The sequence below is a fragment of the Triturus cristatus genome, chromosome 3_2 (assembly GCF_964204655.1).
Source record: "Triturus cristatus chromosome 3_2, aTriCri1.1, whole genome shotgun sequence".
In the NCBI taxonomy this organism is placed as follows: Eukaryota; Metazoa; Chordata; class Amphibia; order Caudata; family Salamandridae; genus Triturus; species Triturus cristatus.
The window spans coordinates 493,565,647-493,590,071 of NC_140584.1; the positions used below are offsets into that span (position 1 = coordinate 493,565,647).

General features: G+C 43.4%; 1 protein-coding gene across 1 annotated transcript in view; it reads left to right on the forward strand.

Annotated features, from left to right (window-relative positions):
- The window catches only part of SWAP70 (switching B cell complex subunit SWAP70), a 405,015-nt gene that overhangs the window by 50,933 nt on the left and 329,657 nt on the right, over positions 1 to 24,425 (forward strand). Inside the window, exon 2 of the mRNA XM_085648164.1 lies at positions 5,533 to 5,673. Within this exon, the coding sequence (XP_085504290.1) occupies positions 5,533 to 5,673 (141 nt within the window). The remainder of the gene's footprint in view (positions 1 to 5,532; positions 5,674 to 24,425) is intronic.

A 24,425-nucleotide genomic window follows, 5' to 3' on the forward strand; every position in this document is an offset into this window, starting at 1 on the left:
GAAGGCCATGTTCTGTTGCAGGGAGAGGGCACCTGGAGAGTGCAGAGGAGGGGACGGTGCGGGAGGCAGCCCTGCACAGAGCCCGCTGTGCCAGGCCCCGCTGCAGGAGGGCAGCTTGGAGCTGAACCGCTTGAGAGCCGAGGGAGGAGGACAGGGAAGGTACTGAGCCTTGGATCGGGTAGGAGTAGGTATCCATTCATGTTTACCAGAGTTTATGCCAGCGTGGGTGGACATAGGGCGGTAAGTCACCTCTGCCAGGCCACGAGATTGCACTAGTCTGGCAGGACATTCGCCGTCGCTCCTGAGGGATAGGGGAGTCAGGTAGACAATTTATTTGTGCCAACGTGACTTTAGCAACACAACAAAATGGGTAGAAGATGGACTTTTTAGAACAAATGGTTCAACGTCTGGTCCGGGGCAGAAAGTGCTATATAAACTTTAATACGTTGCATTTTAATACAGACCGCACTGGCACAGCATCAGTTTTAGCTGGGTGGCATACCCCACGCTTGGAAATTGTCTCCGGGTGTTTTTGACTCTCATCCTCCTTGCGCCCAAATCTCCCAGTAAGTGTCAGTGAGACGGGACGAGGAGGCTCGCCGGGTGGTGGACTGAGTCCTTTAACCCGAATGGTTTAGAGAATTGAGCCCACAGTCGAAAAAGTCTGAGGACTCGAATCAGGACTGCTGAAAACAAGAACATGCACATTTGTTTACTGTATTATTAACACGACCCTGCTCTTGAATAGCAATGTGTTCCCCCTTAAGCCTTGCCAAAAGTCCCCGCTCTGGAGCCCAGGTCCGGAAGTCTTTTGTTTAAAACTATAAATGACATTGTGCCTGTCATACAGTTTGCACACTAGGAACGTGTTTTCTTAAATGTGACATCGAAGAGGCAGACACCCTCCGACGCACACTTCCTAAGTCATAAAAGGCACCGCATAACTGGAGCATTTCAGGGGTCTTACCCAGGTTTGGGCTCAAGGAAAGTGGCCCCCTTGTTGTCAGACCGCAGTGCTCAGGTATTGTCAGCATTCTTAAATATATGCAAACTAAAAGTACACTCTGGTCTTGTATATTTGGGATGGTAATCCCTGAATGCCTCACTTCGCCAATGCTTGTTTTCAGCATTGTGACCGTGTCTTTTTAGGTGGAGCCTCCCATGACGACAGGCCCTTTTACTTCTGTTGTTACACGGTATGCCTTATTTCGTCTTTACACACTTCTTTCTTTAATGAGTTTCTCCTACTGCAGGCATCATATGCTTTCCTGCAACATTCAGAGCGCCATGCTCGCTTTCCCTTTCCGAGCAGCTGGGACAATGGAGGCTGCTTCTTTGAATAGGTCTCGCATTTATAAGAGTTTGAGCTATTGGCATTGTAAATGCCTTTTATTTAATGGTTAATTAGCAAAACAGATAAATAAAAGGCATTGTCATTTACAATGCCAATAGCTTAAACTCTTGCAAATGCGAGACCTATTGCATTGCAAATGCTTGTTTTCTTTTTGGTTAAGCACCCCACAAGAGTGCATCTGTGTTCCACATTTTTCCTGTCTGCACTCAGTGTTGTTCTCTGTTGCCCGTGTGCTTCTCCGTTCCCCCTCCATATTTTGCATGATTTTGTGTTCTCCTTTTTGACTTTTTCGCCTGTTTGCTTCTCACTTACCTGCTCCTTGATCCTCTCTGGCCTGTTGTTTCTCCTCCCATCCTCCTCACCGCCCCCCTCTGTGTTGCTTCTGTTGCCTCCACCCTTTGCATTCGTTCTCCCTGCACTCTGTGTTTCCCTATCATTGCCCTCCGTGGTGCTCGTCTCCACTCGCAAAGTCCTTGTTGCTCCCTTCCCATTTGTACCTAAAATAAAAACACTTTCACATATTTTAATTTTTTTTATTGTATTTAGTTATATAGCCATGTTGCACAGAACTGAGTACGCTGTACAGCATGGGTAAACACCACTGACAAAGCCAATAGGTCTCAAAAGCAAGACTTTTGGTTTTCACAATTCTTGTTCTTTTTTTACTTGACACTAAATATTTTTTTTCCCTACATATGATCATTGACCGCTTTGTAGTATCCCAGATAAAGAAACAAATGTACCATGGTGTGGCTTTAAAAAGTGCCATTTGTAAAAGGTGTCACGTGGGTGGACTATAGCCGCCTCCCTGAAACAAATGGCCTTGCACAATCGAAAGGGGAAGTGCAACTACTTTTTTTTCTTGGCTATTTGTAAGGAGTTGCAGAATTGTGGTCATCGGACCAGTGGAGCGCAACGATACTGCTGCTGAAACATGAAACGTTCACGTTTCATGCACAGTAGTTATTTTTAAACTAACTAATAATAGCCAGGTTGGCAAAATATTAATATGCAAATTTTAAAAACCTCACCACTTGCAGAGAAATTGTCTTCAAAATTCTATAGTATATTGATCAAGAGTTGGGATCCGCCTCTAGGCGTGTACATTTGTTGTGAAGCGCAAGCAATAAAAGGGCATAAGGGGAAAGTTGTGAGATGCACTTTTAGGCAAGGTGCCAGAGCGGTAATCTGTTCAGAAATAGCCACGTGAATAAACATTTCGAAATCTAGGTTTAAAAAGGCTTAATTTATGGGTGGCACCCTTTTCTAGTCCGTTTGGGAAATTGCACAATTCATCCAGTTCCATTTAGTTAGCTGCAATCTGTACTTCTCTTGCTCTATTAACGTTGTCATCTTTTAGCTAGGGGTTAATTAAAGTTTGTTTCAGTGGCTTTAATTAAGTAAGGAGGAAGGGTCTGTGAGTTTTTTTCTGACTCTTTTATTTGTTGGCTAAAGATGTAAATTGATACTTGTATAGCGCACTACTCACCCGCAAGGGTCTCAAGGCGCTTGTACGAATACCGCTGTGGAACCCATCCTGGCTTTCCCTGTGAGGCGTCCACTCCTGGGCACCCCCAAGGTGGAGGCCAGGCATCCTTAGCGTTGTGGGGCCGTTGTGGAGATTAAGCAAGCTATTGCCCAGAGTTGCAGAGTGGGACTCCATGATTGGAATGGCACCGAGGCGAGAATAATCAGGTCCGTGGAATTTTTGAGCCCAAGACCCGCCGAGGTGGGGAATTAAACCCTGGTCCCGGGCTAGACCTCTGCATCAGGGTCTGCCGCTCTAATCATTGAGCCACACTTCTCCAAGATGCATATATTTCATCTGGCGAAAACTAGAAAGTGAACAGGACTTGTCTTCTTGTCGTACTTCTAGCCATTTTTAGTCATTACTAGTCTAAAATGTTGGCAAAAGAAACTGTTATGGTACCTTGTGCCATGTTAAAGTGATAGCGAGCAATCCCCACTGGGGAAAGCTGGCAAACTGTTTACATACAGCTTTTTGGAACATTCATGGTTTGTTTCATTGCAAAGTTGGATCCTGTTCTTTTTCTGGTCGATTAGAAAATTTCCATTTCAGTGTGCCCACATTTTCCAAATTTGGAGTCCAGTGTGTTTGATTTCTTGCACTACCAGCCAGATTTGAAATACAGAAAGGCACTCATTAGGAAGTGGAGTCTCCTATTTTAGGGGATATTCTAAGGGCGTCCCAGGTGGAACCCAGCCTAGTTACACTACTTGCTCAGATATGAACGTGACCAGGGCACAAGCCAGAAGAAGTCATGTATTTCCTGCGCTCAGTGTAGCTGTGTCCACATCTTGGCGGTAGGGTTCCCTAAGCTTTACGTTGCATCATACACCACATAGTTATTTGGAAAGTGGTAGAATGACCACAAATAACTAGCTGCTACCAATATTTTCAAACCAGGAATTTACAACCAGAAAAAGACCCTCTATGTGTTGTTTCTTTGTTGTCAGTCCTTTACCTAGTTGGCACTGAGCACTACAGAACAGTAACAATTCACAGGATAAAATAAAATTTACAGTGTAGAGAACTAAAGTTTGTGCAGGATACTACATAAACCGTGGGATGTGGGACTGTTCATCTGACTTGCAATCTGCAGTTTAGTAGAATTATTTTTGATTCACTCTGGAGCGTGATTTTAACGAGTTTTGCTACATGATAAAATATAGCCATTTCACCAGTATTGTTACCTATTTTAAAAAGCTGTCATTATTTAACTTAGAATGTAGTTGTTTAGGAAGTATACATTCATAAATACTTTTGGTAGATGATAAATGCTAATTCTGTGTATTAACAATTCATCACATTTTACTCACAAACCAAATTATTTTAAAGCCTGTGCATTTTATGCTGGTAGATGGGAGGGTCAAACAGAAAAATTAAGTCCCTCCAATAACTATCTTGTAGGATATGGCTACCAGTAGTGGCTGGCATCTACGAGGAGAGACGTGCAAAAAAAAAAAAACACACAAAAAACTTACTGTGCAAACGCGACGTCCTCCGCTCCAGACCTCCACAGGGGCTGGAAGCTGGATCCTGGAACCCCCTTGTCCAATCAAGGCGCTGCTCTCATGCCGGGAGAGCAGGACCCTTATTGGAGGGAACAGCCTCACTGGGTGCTCCAGAGCGGACGTGCACTTTAAACGTAAGTAAATAGACAGCCTACCCTCCTCCCTGCTGCTGTCACTCAGCAGCACCCCCACCCTCGTCCTGATGCTTGGCTCGGACAGGGATGAAATATATTGGGTTTTGGAGGGGAATTTTAAGTGGGGCGTCTCTACTCCGCTGCAATGGTGGAGCCGCCCGTGATGGCTACCTATATGAGCACAAATTACTAATTTTAAACATGAGATTTGTCTGTAAATTGATTTGTGCCCCCGTCAAAAATTACTCTCCGGTATTAAAATGGAAGACCAAAAACATTATCTTTTTTTGACCAAATGTTAATGATGATGGATGGCATCAGGAAACACATGTGGAATGGGGATGGTATGCAAAGGTGGAATCCCTCTCATTAGCTATGTTTAACCCTGTAAAGAGATATTCCAGGAATGACTAAAAGCTCATACAGTTGATTTCATATGACCATTAACAGTGACAAATACAGTTAGATGTTTTTCACTATTCAGGCGTGCCTCGCTTTTGTCATGAATGTAGAATTTTCTAGATCTTTAGAACTCTGCGGTAACGGTCCTTTTATCAACTGGAATAGCTGTCAATAATGAACTGTACAGATATTCATCATCTACTTTGGGTGATACAGATATGTCTATTGGCCCCTAGTAAACCGGAGATCTTTCGCGGGCAACCATCTAAATTCTAATTCTGCGTCATTCCATCAGCTAAACAGGGAATTTGAAATATTGCTTCCAGCGTTTTTTTTCCAGTCTCGTTCTGTGCAGTGAATAAAAAGTTCCTATTTCTAAAGAAAGTAGATTAGTCAGTTTTATTGACTATCCACAATTTTTCTTAGTGGGTTTTAGTTGTCGTGTGTAGCTGCACACTTGGGTGAAGGAGAGAAATAAAATCACACGGCTAACTCATTAAAACATATTTTAGGTTCTCCACATTACTTGTGTATTTGTTGTAGAAAGTAAACAAGCTTATTGTTTTAGAAAGAGTCTTAAGGAAGAAATCTTTTGCTATGTTTTAGGTTCTGTCTCACAATTTGTGCACATTGCTCAATGTTCCTCATGACCCTGTGGCACTGGAAGAGCATTTTCGAGATGACGACGAAGGACCAGTTTCCACCCAGGGATACATGCCGTACTTGAACAAGTTCATCTTGGATAAGGTAAGGGCTATTTTCGTTTAGAACTCGATTTGTTAATAGGGCATCTAATTGTTTTTTATTTTTTTATTTGTTTTTATTGATTTTACAGAACAGTGAGCCAGTCATCATAAAGCGATATGTAAGGACATATAAATTCATGGCATAATATGACATGGTTACAACCAGTATGGGACAATATACTCGAACAATGTCAGACATCCGTAATCGTCTTCAAATGGCAACATACAATGAGCCGGTATCATTATAAAATCTCTAACATTATATCAAAACCTGTCATTCTCAGTATTTCCGTGTACACCAAAAGTGTGGCGAAACAAATGGCAATTTGTTAAATCTATCTGAATGTAATGTAGGTAAAACATCTTAACAAAAACAATCATCCCACCTCCCCCACCCCCTCCCCGCGTGCCCGGCCCCCATTATCCAACAATGGCATTGGCCTATCATCCATATCCACAGCTGTGTACAACTTGGTTTCAAAGTCCGTCGTACTTGAACTATACAATCCTGTTAACATACCTAGCGTAGCGCACATGCAACACAAGGAGCCCAAGTGTCCCATATCCGCTCATCAGACCCCCCTGTAACATCCCCAACATATCCTAGTAGGACAAAATATCTATCACAGCGTATTCTTTTAGCATTGCATACCAGTTCAGCGAAATCAGTGTTTTCCTTAGACCTCTATATTCCTCCATTTTCAATTCAAGGGTATCTAATTGTTTTAATCCGGCACTTGTTTTCAATAAAGCTAAGGAAACTATTTTTGTTGTGAGGAGAACCATTTGGTTGGTGAGCGTTGTACAATTGCTGACAGTAAGTCTAGCAGTTAAGGCTGCGTGATACCTTAGATTTGGGTTTTCAGCATGAAAGTATTTGGATGATGGGTCCAAAAATTATTGACCCTATTTGCATTTGATTTAATTTGTATGCAGAATGTTTTGAGCATTTTAGGAGCCTTTCCCTAAACAAAACCGAAAAAGGATGTCGGCTGTCAGGGGTTCCACCTCACTCATGTGTTTTTGGATCCATGTCATTGTTGGGTAGCTTCATTTCTGTGCTGCCTTAAATATCTGCATTATTTATGTAGTGGTACATGAAGTTCAGGCACTTACACCCTTCCTAGGTATAGAACCTACCTTTTAGGATTTGTCAGCAGCCATTTGTACACTTGCATCTACAAGAATACGTCTTTCGAAAGTGTCCTGATTACAACATGTTCTACTACAAATGAATGATAGATTGGATTGCTGTGCTCTTGAGGTCTTTTCTGGGTAGTGTTCAGAGGATCTCTGGGTTTTTCGTAGAATAAAAGACAAAATTCAGGTTTTTGCTTTAGACTATTGTGAATTTGCCTGTGATCTTTCCTCAGCTACCTACTTACATTTGATATACTTGACACCCTTGAGAACACTGATTTGTCTTCTCTTTTTTAGCACTAGCCTTGCATTCATTTTAGAAAGGTATATTTCTTTTTTGTTCTCTAATTGATTGAACTCCTGTGAGTAGCAATCTAAGAGGCTCTTGTTTGGATTTGTATGTGAACTTTTTAAACCGGAATAAATAGACCTTCTGTCCTTAACTTGGTTCCCTGTGAACCTTGCTTATCATGCAGGGCATAGTTGCAATCAGTCTTATAGTATTTAGCAGTAATTTAGCAACATAAACATTGTATTGCAATATGTTCATTTTGTACTATTTGCAATCATCATGAAGTTATTTGGCATTACTTTTTCAAAATCTAAGTTTTGTTTTGGAAAGTGTTTTAAATATGTGTATGTTTCTCTGCGTTCCACCTACTTCTGGTTGGGCACTGACAGCAGCCTAGAATTGTATTGGTTTATTTTACCCTTAGTCTTGTTTTTGTAGAAGTAAATTTCTTTGTCTCTAAAGCAAAGAGGCCTGTGCAAGCAACGATCTTAAGTTTTCAACTTAGGCTGTTAACCGACCTTAGAATGGAGTGACCCTCTTCCAAATTACTTCTTACTCCTTTTCACTTATTTCCAGGAAATCTAGTCTAAATGCCGCAGGAAAAGCCAAAGCTGGAAAGGATAATGCCTTTGGTACTTCCTGTTTGGCCCTAATGGGGCCTGAAAGGACCTATGGCTGGGCCACCTGTTCCACCTATTTTCCATCTAATCACCTTACTTGATCTAGGAACTGTCTCCAATAGGTTTAACCATTTATGTCCCTAAACACATTTGCCTAACAACATATTTTCCTGTGCATTGCCTTCCCTGCCAAGACCACTCCTCCCCGAAGCCATAACCTCTGCCATATTTTTGGCATCGGCATCATAGTGATCTCCCAATAGAACAAAGGGCTTTAGTTTTGACATTCGATACAAACTACCAAGCTCACTTCATATAATTTTAGTTTTTGAAAAACATGGACGATTATTTATTTGTGAACCATAGAAGTCCAATTGGAAGTATGAAAAAGTCTACAGGAATGACCCATCATAATTTTCTTCACTGTCCCTCTTGGATGATATTTACTCTAGCGGTAGGCCAGGGTACACCCTGTGCATCTAAAAGTGGATGGGAGCACATTGCCTCACATCCCAGCACTCCATTCATCCCAATGCATCATGGTAAAGGCAGTGCATGATAACACTTGCTTCAGTGACAGTCTCTAGATTTTCACCCTTGTTGGTACAGCCAGTGCTGTGTTTCACTATGCACGTGTTTATCACTGTCCTTCTTCAGTAGAGAGCAACATATTCTAATTCTTTTTGGGATGCTGGAAATGCCACCCAAAGTCTTTTCAGGTCTCTGTACCACTCCCTGGGCACAGGTGCATTTGCCAGAGCCTGTGAGCACATTACCTCATGGGAGCCTTTTCAAACAAAAAGAGGGTGAGAGCCCTCAGCTCGCCCCAATGCATCATGGTAAATGCAGTGCATGATAACACTTACTTCAGTGACTGTCTCTCGATTTTCACCCTTGTTGGTGCAGCCAGTGCTGTGTATCACTAGGCACGTGTTTCAGGATAGTTGTCCTTCAGTAGAGAGCAACACATTATTTTGGGGCGCTGATCAATAGGGTTTGCTTAACTGTTTAGCAACCCTATTGATCGGCGCTTTAAGAGGTAACCAAATGGTGGTTACTTGCTATGGCAGTCTTTTGAGAGTAAATCTGCTGTGCATACACCAGAAATGTATACTGGGTGTTTATACTGTGTATTTGACTAGACCAAGAATCAGGTGATCTAAATCTTTTGCCCAAGAGGGCATAATATTGCCTTGCCTCTAAACGTAGGTTGCTGGTAATGAAAGAATGGAACACTTTTAAGGTATTGCTAGAGTTTAAGGCACATAAAAAGCAGACTGTGAATGTGAAAGCTCCAGGGTGGCCAGTTTGGCACATACTAGAAGGACACCATGTTTTTTTATTTACATAGTTTTGTAAAGTGTGCACCAGACCTCAAGGTCATAGACAGCAGCAGTTCTGTCCAAATAACGATTATTGTACAGCAGGGCATCTAAACGCACAGTACTGAAAAGACAAAGGTTTAGAACCTTGAAGCCCTCTGTGCAGGAAGAGCCTAATTTTTACAATACTAGGACAAATAGTGTACAATTAGACTTGTACAACATCTCCAGCACCAGTAATGTATATAGGTCAGAGAATCTTCAACGAGCACCAGGTATGGGCATGGTACACATCTGTGAATCATGTGGAGATATCTTCTTTAGCAGAATCTATGAATAAGGAATGTGAGACAAATCAGTGATATGGAACTAGAGTCATGTTCTGTGTGCGTTCAGACATCTCCTTTTGTTTCAAAAGTTGTGAATGATCATAATGGGGAAAATGCAGGAAGAACAAAGAGGCAAGATGTATAATGTAGCACGATAAGAGTCAGATAGTATAAATGTACAAGTCACCTCAAGACAAATTACCAAACTTCATCTTCATAATTAAATAGGACCTGGATAACAAGCGACTATTTATGCGTAAATAGAAAACGGATAGGGTTCGTGCTCCAGGCACCTTAACGCATTCTTCAAATAATTTGCAGGCATACTTTGATCTTACTTGGTGGAAAATTTGTAGAGTGCCCCCATGTGAGTTAGAGAAAGGGAAAATTTGTATTCTGATTAGTTCGTTGCACTAAGAATCTGAGATCAAATGGCTGTGCGATGGAAATGAATCTTCTTTTGCACATCACATGTGCTAAGACTTCCTGACTTGGTGACCTTGAGTCAGGCCTGGAATTGTACTGAGTGGAGAAAAAGACTAGTTGGCTTGTCATCTGCTGTCGCTCTAGATATCGGGTAACTGGCCAGTTGACTGTGCGAAAAGGAAAGACACATACCCTGTTTTGTGCTGTAATTTTCAATTTTTGGGGGGGGTATGCCGGTGAGGAGGATTGCAGTGCCTTGTGTGCGTATCAATAATCTGTGTGAGAAACTTGAAAAGTCCGACAATTGCCTACAATGGAATTGGAAAGTCATATTTGTATGCCACAGCGTTCCTGGTCCATTGCGCATCAGATCCTAAATATGTGGATTTTTACAGCTTCTTGAGTGTTAGGCATAGAGCAGGGGCCAGAATCATTTTAAAACATGCGCAGAGTAGGTACAGACAACTAGCTCACCAGTGGCCGGTCTTTGAGGTGCATTAAGAAGTCTATTTGGGAGCTGGAGGATCTTGTTCTCACTTACTCTTTGTGCTGGTATTCTGGAGCACCTCTACGTGGTGCTGTAACGGCAGCATTAATTAAGAGCTGTTTGAGTGAGTTTTTCAGTAGCATCATGACACTGTGCACTGACTGCTCATCCGGCAAGTGGTACCACAGTCTGAATACCAAAACTTTGTTTTGAGTACAGTCCTTCCTAATACCATAGAGACCATCTTCAAAATAATAGAGTGGTTAAAAAGGCTTGAGTATCCCCATCTGGCAGGAAGGAACAGTAGTCCTTTTTAATGGAGTTAGAGATTTTTTCCAGAGTTGGGTAAGAGGAGGATACGGAAAGCTGAGAGTATCACAGGTGTGATGTGCTATAACACTTCATGTTACTTTTTCTTTTGTTTTATTTCTGTGATTTTATATAGCGTGGACTTGGCCCAGAGGCACATGAGCACTTTTCAAGAGAACGGTTACCAAACAATTAGTTACCATACAGACATAGCAGGAGTACAATAGAGATACAAACTGAAGAGTGATTGGTGCAAAGCTAGACACCAGCGCAGATCCCAGATAATCATTGTGGTAGTTCAATTGATATACAACATTCAAAATGTCAAGGCAGGAATGAGCGGGAGCAAAAGGAATTTAACCTAAGTTTCTTTCAAAGAGAAGAGCTTGGAGTTCTTTTTTTAAGGTAGCTTATCATGTGGTCACAAGGAGAGTAGGAGGGAGGGAGTTCCAAATTCTTGCAGTGTTTTCTGAGAATTTTCAGGTTTATGAATCCCCCTCATTTGAAGGTGGGGGCTCCAGGAGAAGGAAACTGGTGATTCTAGTACCCTATTTTGTGCTGTAATTTTCAATTTTGTGGGGGGTATGCCGGCGAGGACGATTGCAGTGCCTTGTGTGCAGTGCAAGCAGTTTTAAAATGGCCCTCACCTCAACAGGCAGCCATTAGAGGGTTAGGAGGTTGGGAGTGATATTGTAAATTTGCTTGTCACCAGTAACAAGGTGAACCACAGCATGTAGAAGTGCTCTGAGCGGACCCAAGTGAACTTTGAGTATGCTTGAGAGGAGCAAGAGCCCGTAGTCCAGTCTGGACAGAACCAGTACCTGTGCAACTGATTTTAGGTCCTGTTCTGGGATTAGCTGCCTGATTCCTGGGAGCTGCCTTAGTTGGAACCAGGAGTTCTTGGCCATTGCTGTGATGTGGCTCTGAAGGTTGAGTCAGATGTCGAGGATGAAACCGAGTGACTTGGCATTCTGAACATGGGGATCACCACTCCAAGGCCAGGAGGAATTCCATCCAATTTTGTACCTGTAGTTTGGATTTTATTGTCGACATCAGAAGGAATTCTGTTTTCACAGGGTTTAGTTTGAGGGGGTGGCATCCATGACTGGATTCATATCAAGATGTTGGATAGTGATGTCGTCCAGGAATGTGACCTTCAGGCAGATTTGGGTATCCTCAGCATACAGGTGGAAGAGGATACCTGAGTTTCTGGCTGTCACAAAGAGACTCATGATATTGAATAGGGTTGGAGAGACAATCGAGCTTAGGGGGAACCATTTGTTTCAGGCTAACTGACTTAAAGACCGAGTTCTTAAAGACAGAGTTCCCAATTTTCACTACTTGGGAAAGGTTTGCTAGATAGGAGGTGAACCAGTTAAGGACTACACCTTCAATCCCCATTTGATTTTTCAGGATGTTTATCAGAGCATGGGGTGACAACGGAGAGATGGTGATGGACAAAAAACATGCATTTCCAGTGTCGACGATGCGGAGGTCACCTTCCACAATCGACAGAATTGCAGTGTCGTTGTGGTAGGTGTGTCTGCAGCCAGGTTGCAGAGTATCACGGAAGTTGTTTGCGTGGGTGTGAGATGACAGTTGTGAGACTAGCAGCTTTCAATCACCTTACCTAAGAACATAAGAGTGAACACTAGACTGTTAAGGTCATAGGGTTCAATGATTTTTTTTTTAGAAGAGGAAAAATTTGGCCAACTTTTAGACCGTCTGGGAATGAGCCTTGTTCAAGGAAGGAGATGACCAGGGTGGACCAAATGGGGAGAAGCTGTATGGCGGGGCATTTACTGATAGAACCAGGAATAACATTGCTTATATGATTTGAGGATAGTTTTTTCACACTGATCTCAGCAAAGTCAGACTCAGAGTGGAGGGGGATTGTCTGTATTCTTTCTCAAGCTTTCTGAGATGCTTCCTTTCTTCACAGAGGTCTTTAGAGAACCAAAAATAGTGGTTGGGTCTTCTGCATTTGCTGTTGAGGCATGCAAACTCCTCTATCAAGGATACCATGAAGTTATTGACCATGTCTGTGAACTCGTTGATGTCAAGTTTGGGAGTTATCGAAACATGATTTGGAAGGGTTATGATAGCCAGGGCTTTAATGTCAAAGCTGCTTGTGTACCTAAGCTTGATTTTTGCCTTAATTTGTTGACCGTAGGTTTTAGAGTTGGTAAAAGACACTGTCAAGGAGATTAGAAGGTGGTCAGACCAGTCTGCCGGGATGGGATCATTGGTTGTTAGGTAGAGATCTCTGGATATGATCAGACCTAGAGAGGAGCGCATACAGTGTCTCTGTTTCTGCCAGTGTTGATGTAGGTTATTGTTGTTGACAAAGCAGTAGAAGGTGTGCTGTTTGTTGATATCTGTGCCCCAGTGAAGATTGAAGTCACCAAGGAAGATGTTAAACCAAGAAAGATGATATTGTCAGAGCTGATTAATTAGGATGTAAAGAACACCATGCATTATTCGACTAAAGTATTAATTTGGCCGCGTGGTTGATAAATAATGTTCACTCTGCGGTTGAGTGCAGGGTTTTAGGTGATTTCCAGAGACCTGCATTATAAGCATTAAAAGCAACAGGAGGGGAGGAGCCTGCATCTTAGTGATGTTCTGTGAATGAGTGCTAGGCCCCCACCCAGTTTGTCATCTTGGTCATAGAGAAGACTAGAGTAGAGTGGGAGTAGTAGAAGAGGCAGAATGGCTCTTGAGGCATCACTGAGCCAGGTTTCCGTGAGAACATGATGTTATGGTTGAAGTCCTTGATTGTTTCTGAGATTGCAAGGCAGTGTTTTACTGCATAGTGGCAGTTATGCAGCTGGGGAAAGATGTGGTGGGTTTGTGCACAAGGTTACCTGAGGTGTGATGGGGGCTTGGATAAGGTTCTTTTACAAGTGATTTTGGGTGGGAGAGATCTGTGATTTTGGGTGGTAGTGTGATGTGGATCAGGGGGACTGTGGTTTGTGATGGTGGTGGGAATGGGGAGATAGTCTTGTGTTGGATTGGGTGGCTAACTATCGGATACTTTGGTGTTTTCGGAGCTTTCGATGAGACGGTGTAGGCCTTTTTCACTGAGGGAAGAAAACACCCATTTAGGTCTGATGGAGTAGTTGTCCCTGAGGATACTGATTGTCAGGTGTCTATTATTTTTAGAGGGATGCTGTAGGTCTCTTTCAAGGGTTGTAAGCGAGTCCCTAAACAGACGGTGCTTGAGAATAGATTTTGGTTTACTTCATGAGATGTTATGAAGAGCACATGCGTTTCAAGACTAGGGGCAGTTGAGGCTCAGAAGTGGGTAGGAGCTTCTGTTGTGCGTCAAAAGAGGATCTTGAGTTATACATGATGTTCAGAAATGCCAGTGGAGGGACAACTGATGAGGAAAGAGTGGGAGAGCACAGAATGGAAGATGGGCAGGGGAATGGAAGATGGGATGGGAGTGGGTGGTTGCCGAAGAAAAGATGGTGGGTAAAGTAGAAGAAGAGTTTGGTAAAGACGTTGATTATTTTAGTATTGGGTAGATGGGGGAGCAGGGTCGGGTGTTGCGGGGGGAGGTTGGCTGGATAGTGCTAGATCATAGAGAGGGAGGTGATGGAGCATAGGGAAGCTGGGATGGTGATGGGGGAAGGGGTGGTAGAGGGTGGTTTGGTCGACATTTGTAGAGAACAGGCTGGGGTTGGCGGGGCTAGACTTGCCACTGTGATAAAAGGAGAAGGTAAGGTGAGGGGGTGGATTTCGCAGCTGTAATTAGATGGGAGGAGTCAGTGGAGGGGTCAGTGGGGAAGCCTGTGAAGGACTGTTGTGGCCTCGCTGGTCATGGCAGTATGAAGCGTAAGATGTTTGAAGGGGGGTCTGAGGATCCTGGAGCCTTACCATCAAACCGTTGAACTGTCATAAAAGGCAAGCTTTTACGACTTAATTCAAAAGTTGTTCACAATGTTGTGGGACAATGCTTCTGCAGTAAATAGTTGCATGTGTGTTTTATAAAGCCATTGCATCAAAAAATATATGTTTGTGTAGGTGCTCAAATAAACCCATATTCCTGGACATATGCCCATTTTCTCAGATGCAATTGTTGTGATATTTCCTGACACAAGGGGTAAGGGATATGTGTTCCTTTGTTAGTTTGCAGTGCTCAATCCCTCTAGTAAGTAGTGAATCTTGGCATGCCTCCATGTTTCTCTGGCACAACAAGAAACTCTTTGTAATCGAGCTGTTTATTTCTTGCAAAAATCAGATAAGTACACCGTTTGTGTTGACAAATGCAGAAGAGGAAGATTTGAAAAGGTGCAAGACTTTCTCAGAAGAAGTTTCACATACTGGCGGTCAATGCTGCAGAGTGCAGATTGAGAATATGGGGACAAAGGCGAGGATGGTTGAACTGTAGCACCACTCTCTACCTCCTAGCTCGGAAACAGGCCACTGTTTAGTTTCCAGGAATGTAAGTGCACCATGGCTAAAAACATTGCAGAAAAAAGCATTCTCAAAATTTTTATTTCATCACTATGCCGATACTGGTGATTTTCAGGGGAGCCTGGGGTATGTTTACAACAACAACAGGATCACAAACATATTCCTTATTTATATCATCCAGAGTTGGAAACACTCCCTTCTGAGTGGACAGATTGGACACTCTAGTCTGTTTTGGACACCGTATTTTAAGATATAGCCAGTTTTCATATTGAGAGACAGAATATGCCCTATGTTTTGGGTGGTGGGCAAGGTGGATTATTTTACCCTGATGATTGGGATGCCACAACAACATGTACTATGAGGAATAAAGTGCTCCTAGCACTGTACATAATTGTGGTATTGCAAGTCACAGTAAAGTTCAGTGAACTTGGACAACCATTTTTTTCACTCTTGTGCCTCTCTATAATTAAGGATAGTAAAGAATGAACCAGTTTGATTAGACTCTGAAGCACTTGAACTATCAAGAAGTTTGGGGGTTATGAATCTTTAATAACTTTGATTAGTCAAATATAGAATTTAAGTCAGCCGCAACTGTGAAAGAAAGCATTGTGCACTTATAGGCTCTGTGAAAGAGAGCGGGAATGGTCATCACTCCGAGTCTGACTCTATTGTTAACCTTCAACTTCCGGGGTCTTCGAATCCTCTTTAGGTCTGGCCTAGGGACATCTATAGTTGTTCAACCAGCCCCTTGTAATACAAATATATATTCTGTGTACAGACGAAGAAGGGCTTTGGGTGAGCCCTCTTCGTGCATTCATCTATTCGACTGTCATTTAACATTTTCCTTTCACCCGTCACAGTATACAACATGGGCAGTGGGCCAGCCCACTTCAGCCATTGGCTCTCTTGCACTTTGATTCTTTTGTTTTTTTAGGATTCTAGCAGAATGCCTCTATGGGTCTTCCTCTTTCTTTTCCTGTGTTCTGATATTCAGCGCTGTACATTATAACGGTCTGTGTAAAGCACTTTATTTGCACTTGTACCTTAAATATCTATTTGTGTTTTTTTAATCGAACGTGGATTTCTAAGCCGATTTGTTTGATGTGCACAGCTGGTTGTGGTTCTTTACCCTCTATGGTATCATAATTGGGCATCACACACTCACATCAGCTATATTGTGTTTGTAAACATGGTGAGGACTTTTTGGCTTATTCTTTCAGCAAAACATAAACATGGTAATACTCTTCTACAGCTACACGAGAAGCACTATTGATTAGTTATGGTCCAGGCTCCATTACTACATCCCATTTCCATCACCAACGGTTGGGTGGAGACATGGACACAACGCAATATGTTTGAAATTAGTAGAGCTTTAAACTTCCAGACTGATGAGTATACAATATCAGTCTTCTTCCCTTCCAAATGTCCCGGTCTTGTACATTACACACCTACCAACCATCTACTCATTGAGTAATACCCCCAACACAGTCTTTCTTCCCATCGGATCACATGCATAACCCTTTGGCAGTGGGGTGGGTTCCTTGTTTCATAACTAGCCCGGCTCTGGCTGTGGGTCATTAAAAGCAGGTGGGTGGATCGAACTCTGGTCCAGGTAAGGTATTTGGCAGATTTCTTCCTGCAGGAACTGCTTATTGTCAATAGGGTGGGATTTCAAACTAGATCGTTGGCTCACAGTCATTCTGTGACCCTACGCCACTTCGTCTCAGAAATATACGAGGCTACATAAATTGTATCTCTGAGTTATGGGGTCCCAGTTAACTATAAATAGAATAAACCCACTACCTAGCCTAAAAGCACAACACATCAGTTTGGGTGTGTATTAAGAAATATTAAAAGTAGCCATAGAATTCCGCTGATGAATAGGGGACCACATCAGAAATCCCATCAAATAAACTCAAAGCCCTCAAATTCAAATAAAAACATGGATTGAGGTGCAGGTAATAATTTTGCTGCCATCTTGATGATGCATCGTACATTTTCCCTCAAGCTGGAGAAGATCTATAGCAGCAATTCAGATCCATGTTTACGACAGCAGAATGCTAAGTTATGCGCTCATTGGTGATAGTCTTTCAGGTCAATCACTCCCCTATGTCCATTATATGCAAAGTGATTTTCAAGCTAGAAGCTAAAACTTGAGTATTTCAATAGTGTAATCCAAAAGTCGCTAAAAATATAGATGAGGCTTCATTGGAAGAAGTGTGCCGCTTCCCGGATGAGAACATAAACGCACATGAACCTGTGGAGATGTGGCTCATGGCCCCTCAGGCAAACTGCACTTTTCGTGGCTGTGTAAGGACTACAGAGGTGTTTTCAAATTCCATTCTGCTTCTTATGGCTACGATTTATAGAAGCCTACAGCGCAGTACTGGTGCTAACAGAATTATATTGGGCCTTATCAAGATAAGGTCGTTTCATATGAAAATTGAGAATACCATCTATAATGTCAAAGTGAGACTTGCCAATGGCTAGAAACAATTCTCAATTCATAAAACTCAGACTTATAATTCTGGTAATTGGTGCCCAGGCAGAAGGCTTGTGTATGGCGGTCTGAGCGGTACTGAGAAATTGTCCTTGGGCACTAATAGACAATAAAGTATTTCAGAGTGCCATGGGCCAAAGAATAGAGCATGATGACATTTCTGAATATGATAAATTCACTAATTTTCTTGCGTTCCTTAGCTTATCTTCGGGATACAAAAGTAAAACCGCCCCATAAAAATCCCATAGATTGCCTTATTATGACTGCAGAGCTCTCCATGCTGCTCTGAAAATCCTCAAGCAATGCATATGTTCAAAAGGCAGTGTTCCGCAGGATTGCATGAAGCTAAATTCTTGTGTCCACAGCGTCACCCAAGATTCGTGAAATACCGGTTTGGCCAGAGTAAAATTACAGGGGCGGAGAGACCTTAAAGCAAAGGGCCCCAAACGAGAGGACAGGGAAGTGCTGCAACCGTGCTTTGGAGTCCGTGCAGCATGAACTGTCCATTGCCCCCCCCCCTGTAACAAGGGGCTTCTTCTCTTCATAGTGCAAGATATGATATTTAAGAAAGAGCTTATTGAACTAAAAAGGGCAAATTAAACAACTGTTGATGACTGAAGGCATTTACTGTGATGTATCAGTCGGTAAAACATTTTGTGTATTTTTTTGTATTTCGTATAAATAAACACTTCTAAGTGGCATGTTTGCAGGTTTATTTATGTTACTTTTCTTATGTATGTGGCATTGTTGACTGCACATAGAAATAACTGTAATCAATAGGAAGAGTACTTTGTCTGATTCATTCTGGCTACTTTTGATTGCCCATCTTTCTGACAATCCGCCTAGTGCGCTTCCCTTGCCCCCTTGTGGGATTGGGGAGAAGGATTAGCTTTATCTAGGGATGCAGAAGGTGGTGCCTTTTGGCCTACTTGGAATTAGAAAAGTTATTTTACAATTTTACAAACCTGGTAACCATCAGAAAGTTTGCACTTTTATTTTTAATGTGCGTAAAAATGTGTTAAAATTAGCTTTTTACTGAAGAAAAAAATGAGTCCTTCTTACCTAGAGAATTTTTTTTCAGAGCGTGTTTTAGCAGCAAAAAAGATTGGTCCTGGAAGATGTTAGGCTAAGTACACAAATTTACAATTTTGTGAAGTGAAAACGTTTTGTTCTTCACCCAAAAAATTATAATGCTGGTGACTTTTTGCTCTGTCTCTTTCCTCCTTAGCACTTCTGTTTTCCCAGCACTCATTTTTTCCTTCTGCAAAGCAGGGTAGCGTTGACTTACAAAGGGAGTCTGCAACCTTTTCTGTATTAGAGGCTACTTCTGTTAAATGTAAATCGGCCTGAGCTAGTAATATAATTAGTGCTAGAATTGTGACCGCATCAGACAAGATAGTCTGTGTTAGTGGCCTCAATGCACAGGATTGCTAGGAGCTACCAGATCAGTGAAGAGGCATGGTTTCCAACAGTAAATTTTTTTTTTAAGTTGTCCATTTCGAATGTCTCTACACAGGTTATACACGACAGCCATACCTTCAATGGCCCTGGCACCAAGGAAATCATATTAGCAATCTCTGCCCAATATCACACGATTTACCACTCAAATATCAACTTTAAACGTGTTGGAAAGTCAGTAGTTTTTCTTTAAACATCAGATTATGAGTGCTGAAAATGCACAGTTTCCTTCTCGAATATACACTCTAAATTGTGGGCTACATAATTTGATTCAACCAATCAGAAGATTTCTAATTTAGTAAAGTGAGCTACACACAAGAGAACTACTTATAGGTTCCCGGAGAGCTACCAGCAGCTCCCAAGCTACTCGCTGTAGACGCCGGACTTACAACCCCCACGGTTGCCACTTGGCTGTGTTTTTCAGTTTACACCTGGTATGAACTTTCTCCCTCCTGGACTCTCCTGTGCCGTTCCAGCATGCCGGATCCACACCAAGCACATGCAACCGTATGGTGTAAAACTTGCACTTCTACAATTCCCTGCCATCCTTTGCCGTTTCTAACATTCCTGTTGGTTTCTCAGGCTGTGAGGTGGAGTGAAAACACTTTGCCCCGGAGCAATAAGATCACAACATGGAAAAACGTCATAACAATCTTTTTATAGTTCTCAAGGCTCTTAGATTGCTCCATGTTGTGCATGTGCTTTATTGTAGCTTTCTGTACATTGATCCGAGCGATGAAAGTAAAAACTAAGAGTTATAAATATCTCCGCAAAGCTAAAATACTGTGCAGCACCTGGTCCAGGCCATCCACACAGGTATGGGGCTGCTCGACCTAAGCACTCTGCATTCCACAGACACACATTATTATAATAAATAATTGTCCAACCCAATACTTTGCTTTCAAGAAAAAGTACTTTAATCCACACTAGAATTAAATACTACACATAGAAAAGTAGGTTGCTGCCTCTATTGACCCCAGTTTCTCCCCGGCTCTGGTTTTAGCATGATTAGACTCGGTGCAGGTTGCCCCTGTTCTCTTGTGTGAGCGCGCAGTCTTTCAAGCTAAGTTAACTAGTTTTCACCCAACGCGGTACAAAAGGGGGTGGTGATGGACGGAGCATCAGAACCAATCAAACACTCACACCCAGTCAACAGATCTGGGTTTGATCCATCACCGTTCTTTAGCCCACTCTGCCACCCCAGTTCAGACATGGCAATATGCAAATCAGGCTGACCCTGTGCCTCATGGGAACAGTCCAGCCCGAACTGCCAAGCCATGCCTTCCCTGGACCGGAAACAAGCTTTCTAGGACCGCCCCCTTTTTCCCAAATCGATTTTATCCACACTTAGTGTGGGAGGGTTTGCTCAGACGTGAGTCCCTTGCTCATTGCACCATCAGGATTCAGGCAAGCCGGGCCGACGAAGGCTGTGATGCCAGAAACCGGTCCCCGGAAGCTTGTTTCCTTCCCAGTATAAGAATTGGCTTGGTAGTTTGGTTTGCCCTGTTCCCATCATGCACTGGGACAGGTACAGACTAATTTGCATGTAGCCAGGTTCTGAGCTGGGATGGTGCAGTGAGCTAAAAAACGGTGATGGATTAAAACCATGATCTCTTGACTTGGTAAGAGTATTCTGCATCATTCAGAAACTCTGTCCATCACCACCCCCTTTTTCCCAAATAGTTTTCACCCAACGACTGTCTTTCAGTCTGTGATTAGGCCGGCGCTTCTTGGTCCGCCTTCTCCTCCTCCGATGCTCGCTCGCACTTCTACAGGCTGAGCGTGGGGCTCAGTTCCTCTCCGCCTCCTCAGTGGCTGCTCCTGGATGATGAGGCTGCTGTTGAAGATGGCTGCACAGGGGAGTGCTGGATCTTCTCATGACTGGTCCGATGGGTGGTCAGTGCGGGCTTTGCTCAGGATGTTCAGGTCCAGATTGGTGCGTACACGCATCACCAAGCAGGAGCAGATAGTGAGGCTTAACACAGGATCATTGTTTGGATGGTGGACCACGGCTTCAGGAACAACAAGGTCTCATGTCCCACGGCAGCTCTGGTTCATGCTGTGACTGGATGCAGGTGTGGCGAATTTGGGCTACCCTCCGATGTCACAGTTGAGGTGCAGCAGCTGAGGTCGCGCTGCAATTTCACAGATCTGGTTCAGTGACTCTGGTCTAGCTGTATCTTCACAGATCAGGCCAGATTACACCGCAGGTTCACCGATCATGCACAGTGACTTGGGAAATTTCTTGATTACCACGAGAAATCACACTGGCGAGTCTGCGGCCCACCAACTCCAGGACGCTACTGCAGACCCTCCACACCAGGGTGACTGTACCTGACTGCTCCTGGACAGTCAATCCTCCTGCAGGGTTGGCAGATTCCTACACTCTATCAGCAGGAAGTCTGGCTTCCAGGCACTTCAGGACAGGGAATTGGTTCTTTTTTTGTTTTGTTTCACATTCACAATTCTTTATTAGTAATTCAGAACAAAACAGTATGGGGAGGGACAGGGTACATAAAATACACTTTGTGAAACAATAATACAGTGCAAAATTGGACAGAATATCGGCTAAAGGGCAAGCGGAATACCCACAAAACAGTGACCCTCACTGGGTGAGGAGGGGAGGGCTCAAGGAGGGTTCACAGGTCCACATTTGCATACAGGATAACCAATGGGACGGGGGGGCAAAGAAAGAAGAAACCTGACCAATGAGGATGGAGGAAAAAGAATGAGCAAGCAGGGGGCCCTTCTCGCATCCACACGTCTTGGGGGTTAGAGGGAAGGAAGGTGAGAGGGTAGAGAATAGGGGGCAGAGTGGGAGAGACAAGAGAGTAAGCAGGGCAGGAGGAAGGCAGAGAGCAAAAAGAAACAGATGTGGAGAGGACAAAAAACAAACGAAAAAAGATCAGAATGTGTCCCAAGTGCAGCAGCCATGGGACGGAGTTTAGTATCCAGACAACCGGTTTAGGGGTGGGGGGTGGGGGGGGGTAATCCGTTCTTGCAGCAAGAGTTGGACTCGGATAATGTCCCCTCACCTCTGGGAAGCTGCGTGTCAGGCAGACACCTGGTCTGCTTGCACAGCCGCCCTCTAAGTACTCTGAGGAGCACTCCCTCTCTTGGTTATAGAGACATTGGAAATGACAATGCAGTGGGTCACACTTGTGTACAGTCAAAGCAGATAGGAGATAGTGATCCACTGTCTGCACTTTCAGAACTGGTTTGGTGTGGTTCTCCTTTTAAGACTCCTATTCAGACTGCCCTCCAGACACAGCCTTTGTGCAGAGGTATGCTTCTCACAGCAGGGTAACGTCAAGTCTGGGGCATCATCACCCGAGGCACAACAAGGTGTAAGCTTTCTGCAGCTAGCTGTCATTAGCACAGTAGAACGATCAGGGAAAGACAAAAGGCTGGCATCTTCTAATGGGTCCCTTTCACCTTTAACAACGAGGATTGCAGTCCCACCTTTCACCCTTCCATCTAACAAATGGCAGTGATACAGGAGGACTAACCAGCAGCATCTCTCTGCAATAGGACTCGTTGAGTTTCTAAAGGAGCCTCATCTCCTTTCATTGTCTTGGTTTTCTAACTCGGCTTCAGAAATGTCAGCAATACACTTCCACCATCTGGGAAAACAACCCACCGCCACGTTGTGGACACCGTCGGGCTTCGGGTAGCCAAAATGGATAGCACAGCCTCTGTTACTCTGGTTCGCTCATACACACCATGCATGTACCAAGCAGGCCACAGGCAAACACACACTTAGGATATTAGCTCTAAGATCTAGGTTAGCGCATAGAAGTAGAACTTTTCATGTGTAGGCAAGTAGTCATCTGCTCCAGATTCACAGGTGAAAACGAATGGTCACAACTACGGATTCACAAATCCTGGTCCACGGCCACCCAGCGCTCTTTGTACTAAACCCACGGCAGGAGCAGTAGTCCACTCTCTGTACAGGAGGACACGCCGGGTGCACCCATCTAGGTCACAATACAGGTCGCAGACCTCACTCATGTTAAGGGACAGGTCTAGTCCTCTGTGCACACACTAGATTAGCGTGAGGAGAGTAAAACATTTTTTAAATCAGGATACCCGATATACGCCTTCAGGCTCTCAAATTAGGGGACCATCACTGTACCATGTGGGGTACATTCTCATCCCAACCAGTGCTTTAAATGGGCCCGTACTCAGCGGTACTGAGTACCGGCACTTCTTAGATTTATCACTCTGAATACCGGCACTTCTCTACTGCCGAGGAGAGTACCGGTAGTCATGAAACGCTGGTGCTGGCGGCCTTTCTTTGATAGCCAAGGCACTTCTGTAGACCTGAGCCGAGCCCAGCCGAACAAGTCAACGAGGGCTCATTTGCATACCGCCCGGGTGTTTACTATCATGCTGGGTTGCAAACACAGACATTGAGGCAGCCTGGTGACAGGTGATAGGCTAGTTAAGAAAGCCATGGGAGGTAACCAGGTTCAAATGTCTTTAATCCCACCTGATTCTTTTGTTAACTGTTGGTTTATGTTGTTCTGCTTGCCTGTGTGCTTTGCCTGTGATTGTTTTTGTGTGAGAGAAAAACGAGCGAAAGGGGGAGAGAATAGAGACGCTCTTGGAAAGTTACATTAATGGAAATGTGTGGAATGCTTGGTGTGTGCATGTCTGCTTGTTTCTTTCTGTGTCACTCCAGAATATATAGAATTGTGCCAAGCAACAGCAATTAACAGTATTGATGTTGCACATATTACAAAACAAGGAAATGTTATAATACCGCCGCGTTTGGCTTTTGTTTTGTGTAATGAATAAACAAACCTGCTTTGTTTATTGAAATACATTTCTCGTGTGTTTTGGTATGCGCTGCAAGTAGTATCGAAGTCAATAAGTACAGGCAAGTCTTGCCCTAAGCCCCGCCCACTCGCCACATTTAAAATGAGTACCTGCACTATTTTGCTCCCATTTAAAGCTCTGATCCCAACATGAAATGTAGTTTAAAGGGAAACCGTACTTACAGATTGTACCACATTGCACTGAAACATACTGCTTCTGCTGGCCCCCAGTATTATTTTAGCAACCAGCAGAAAACATATGATTGTAGAAAACTAAATCGTAATTTCGCCAAAGGCAAACTAAGTATAAATGCAGAGGCACCCTATCAAACGAGGGAAGTAAACTCCAAATGCAAGGACATCACCAAGTGCATGTGCACTTTGTATTTCAGTGCAAATTCCTCATTTTGACAGGTGGGCTTCCATTGGGCAAAGTCTCCGCCACTTAAGTGGATTGGAAGCCTCTCCGCCAAGCACTAACCAGTCCTTTAGTTTGATTTTCCGTAAGTAATCCCTCCTCAGACCTTGCATACCGATTCATCATTCCACATCGGATCTCTAGATCATTCTGCAGAACGAATTGTGCTATTCTGATAACTGGCCGCATGCTCTGCGGGTTTCATATATT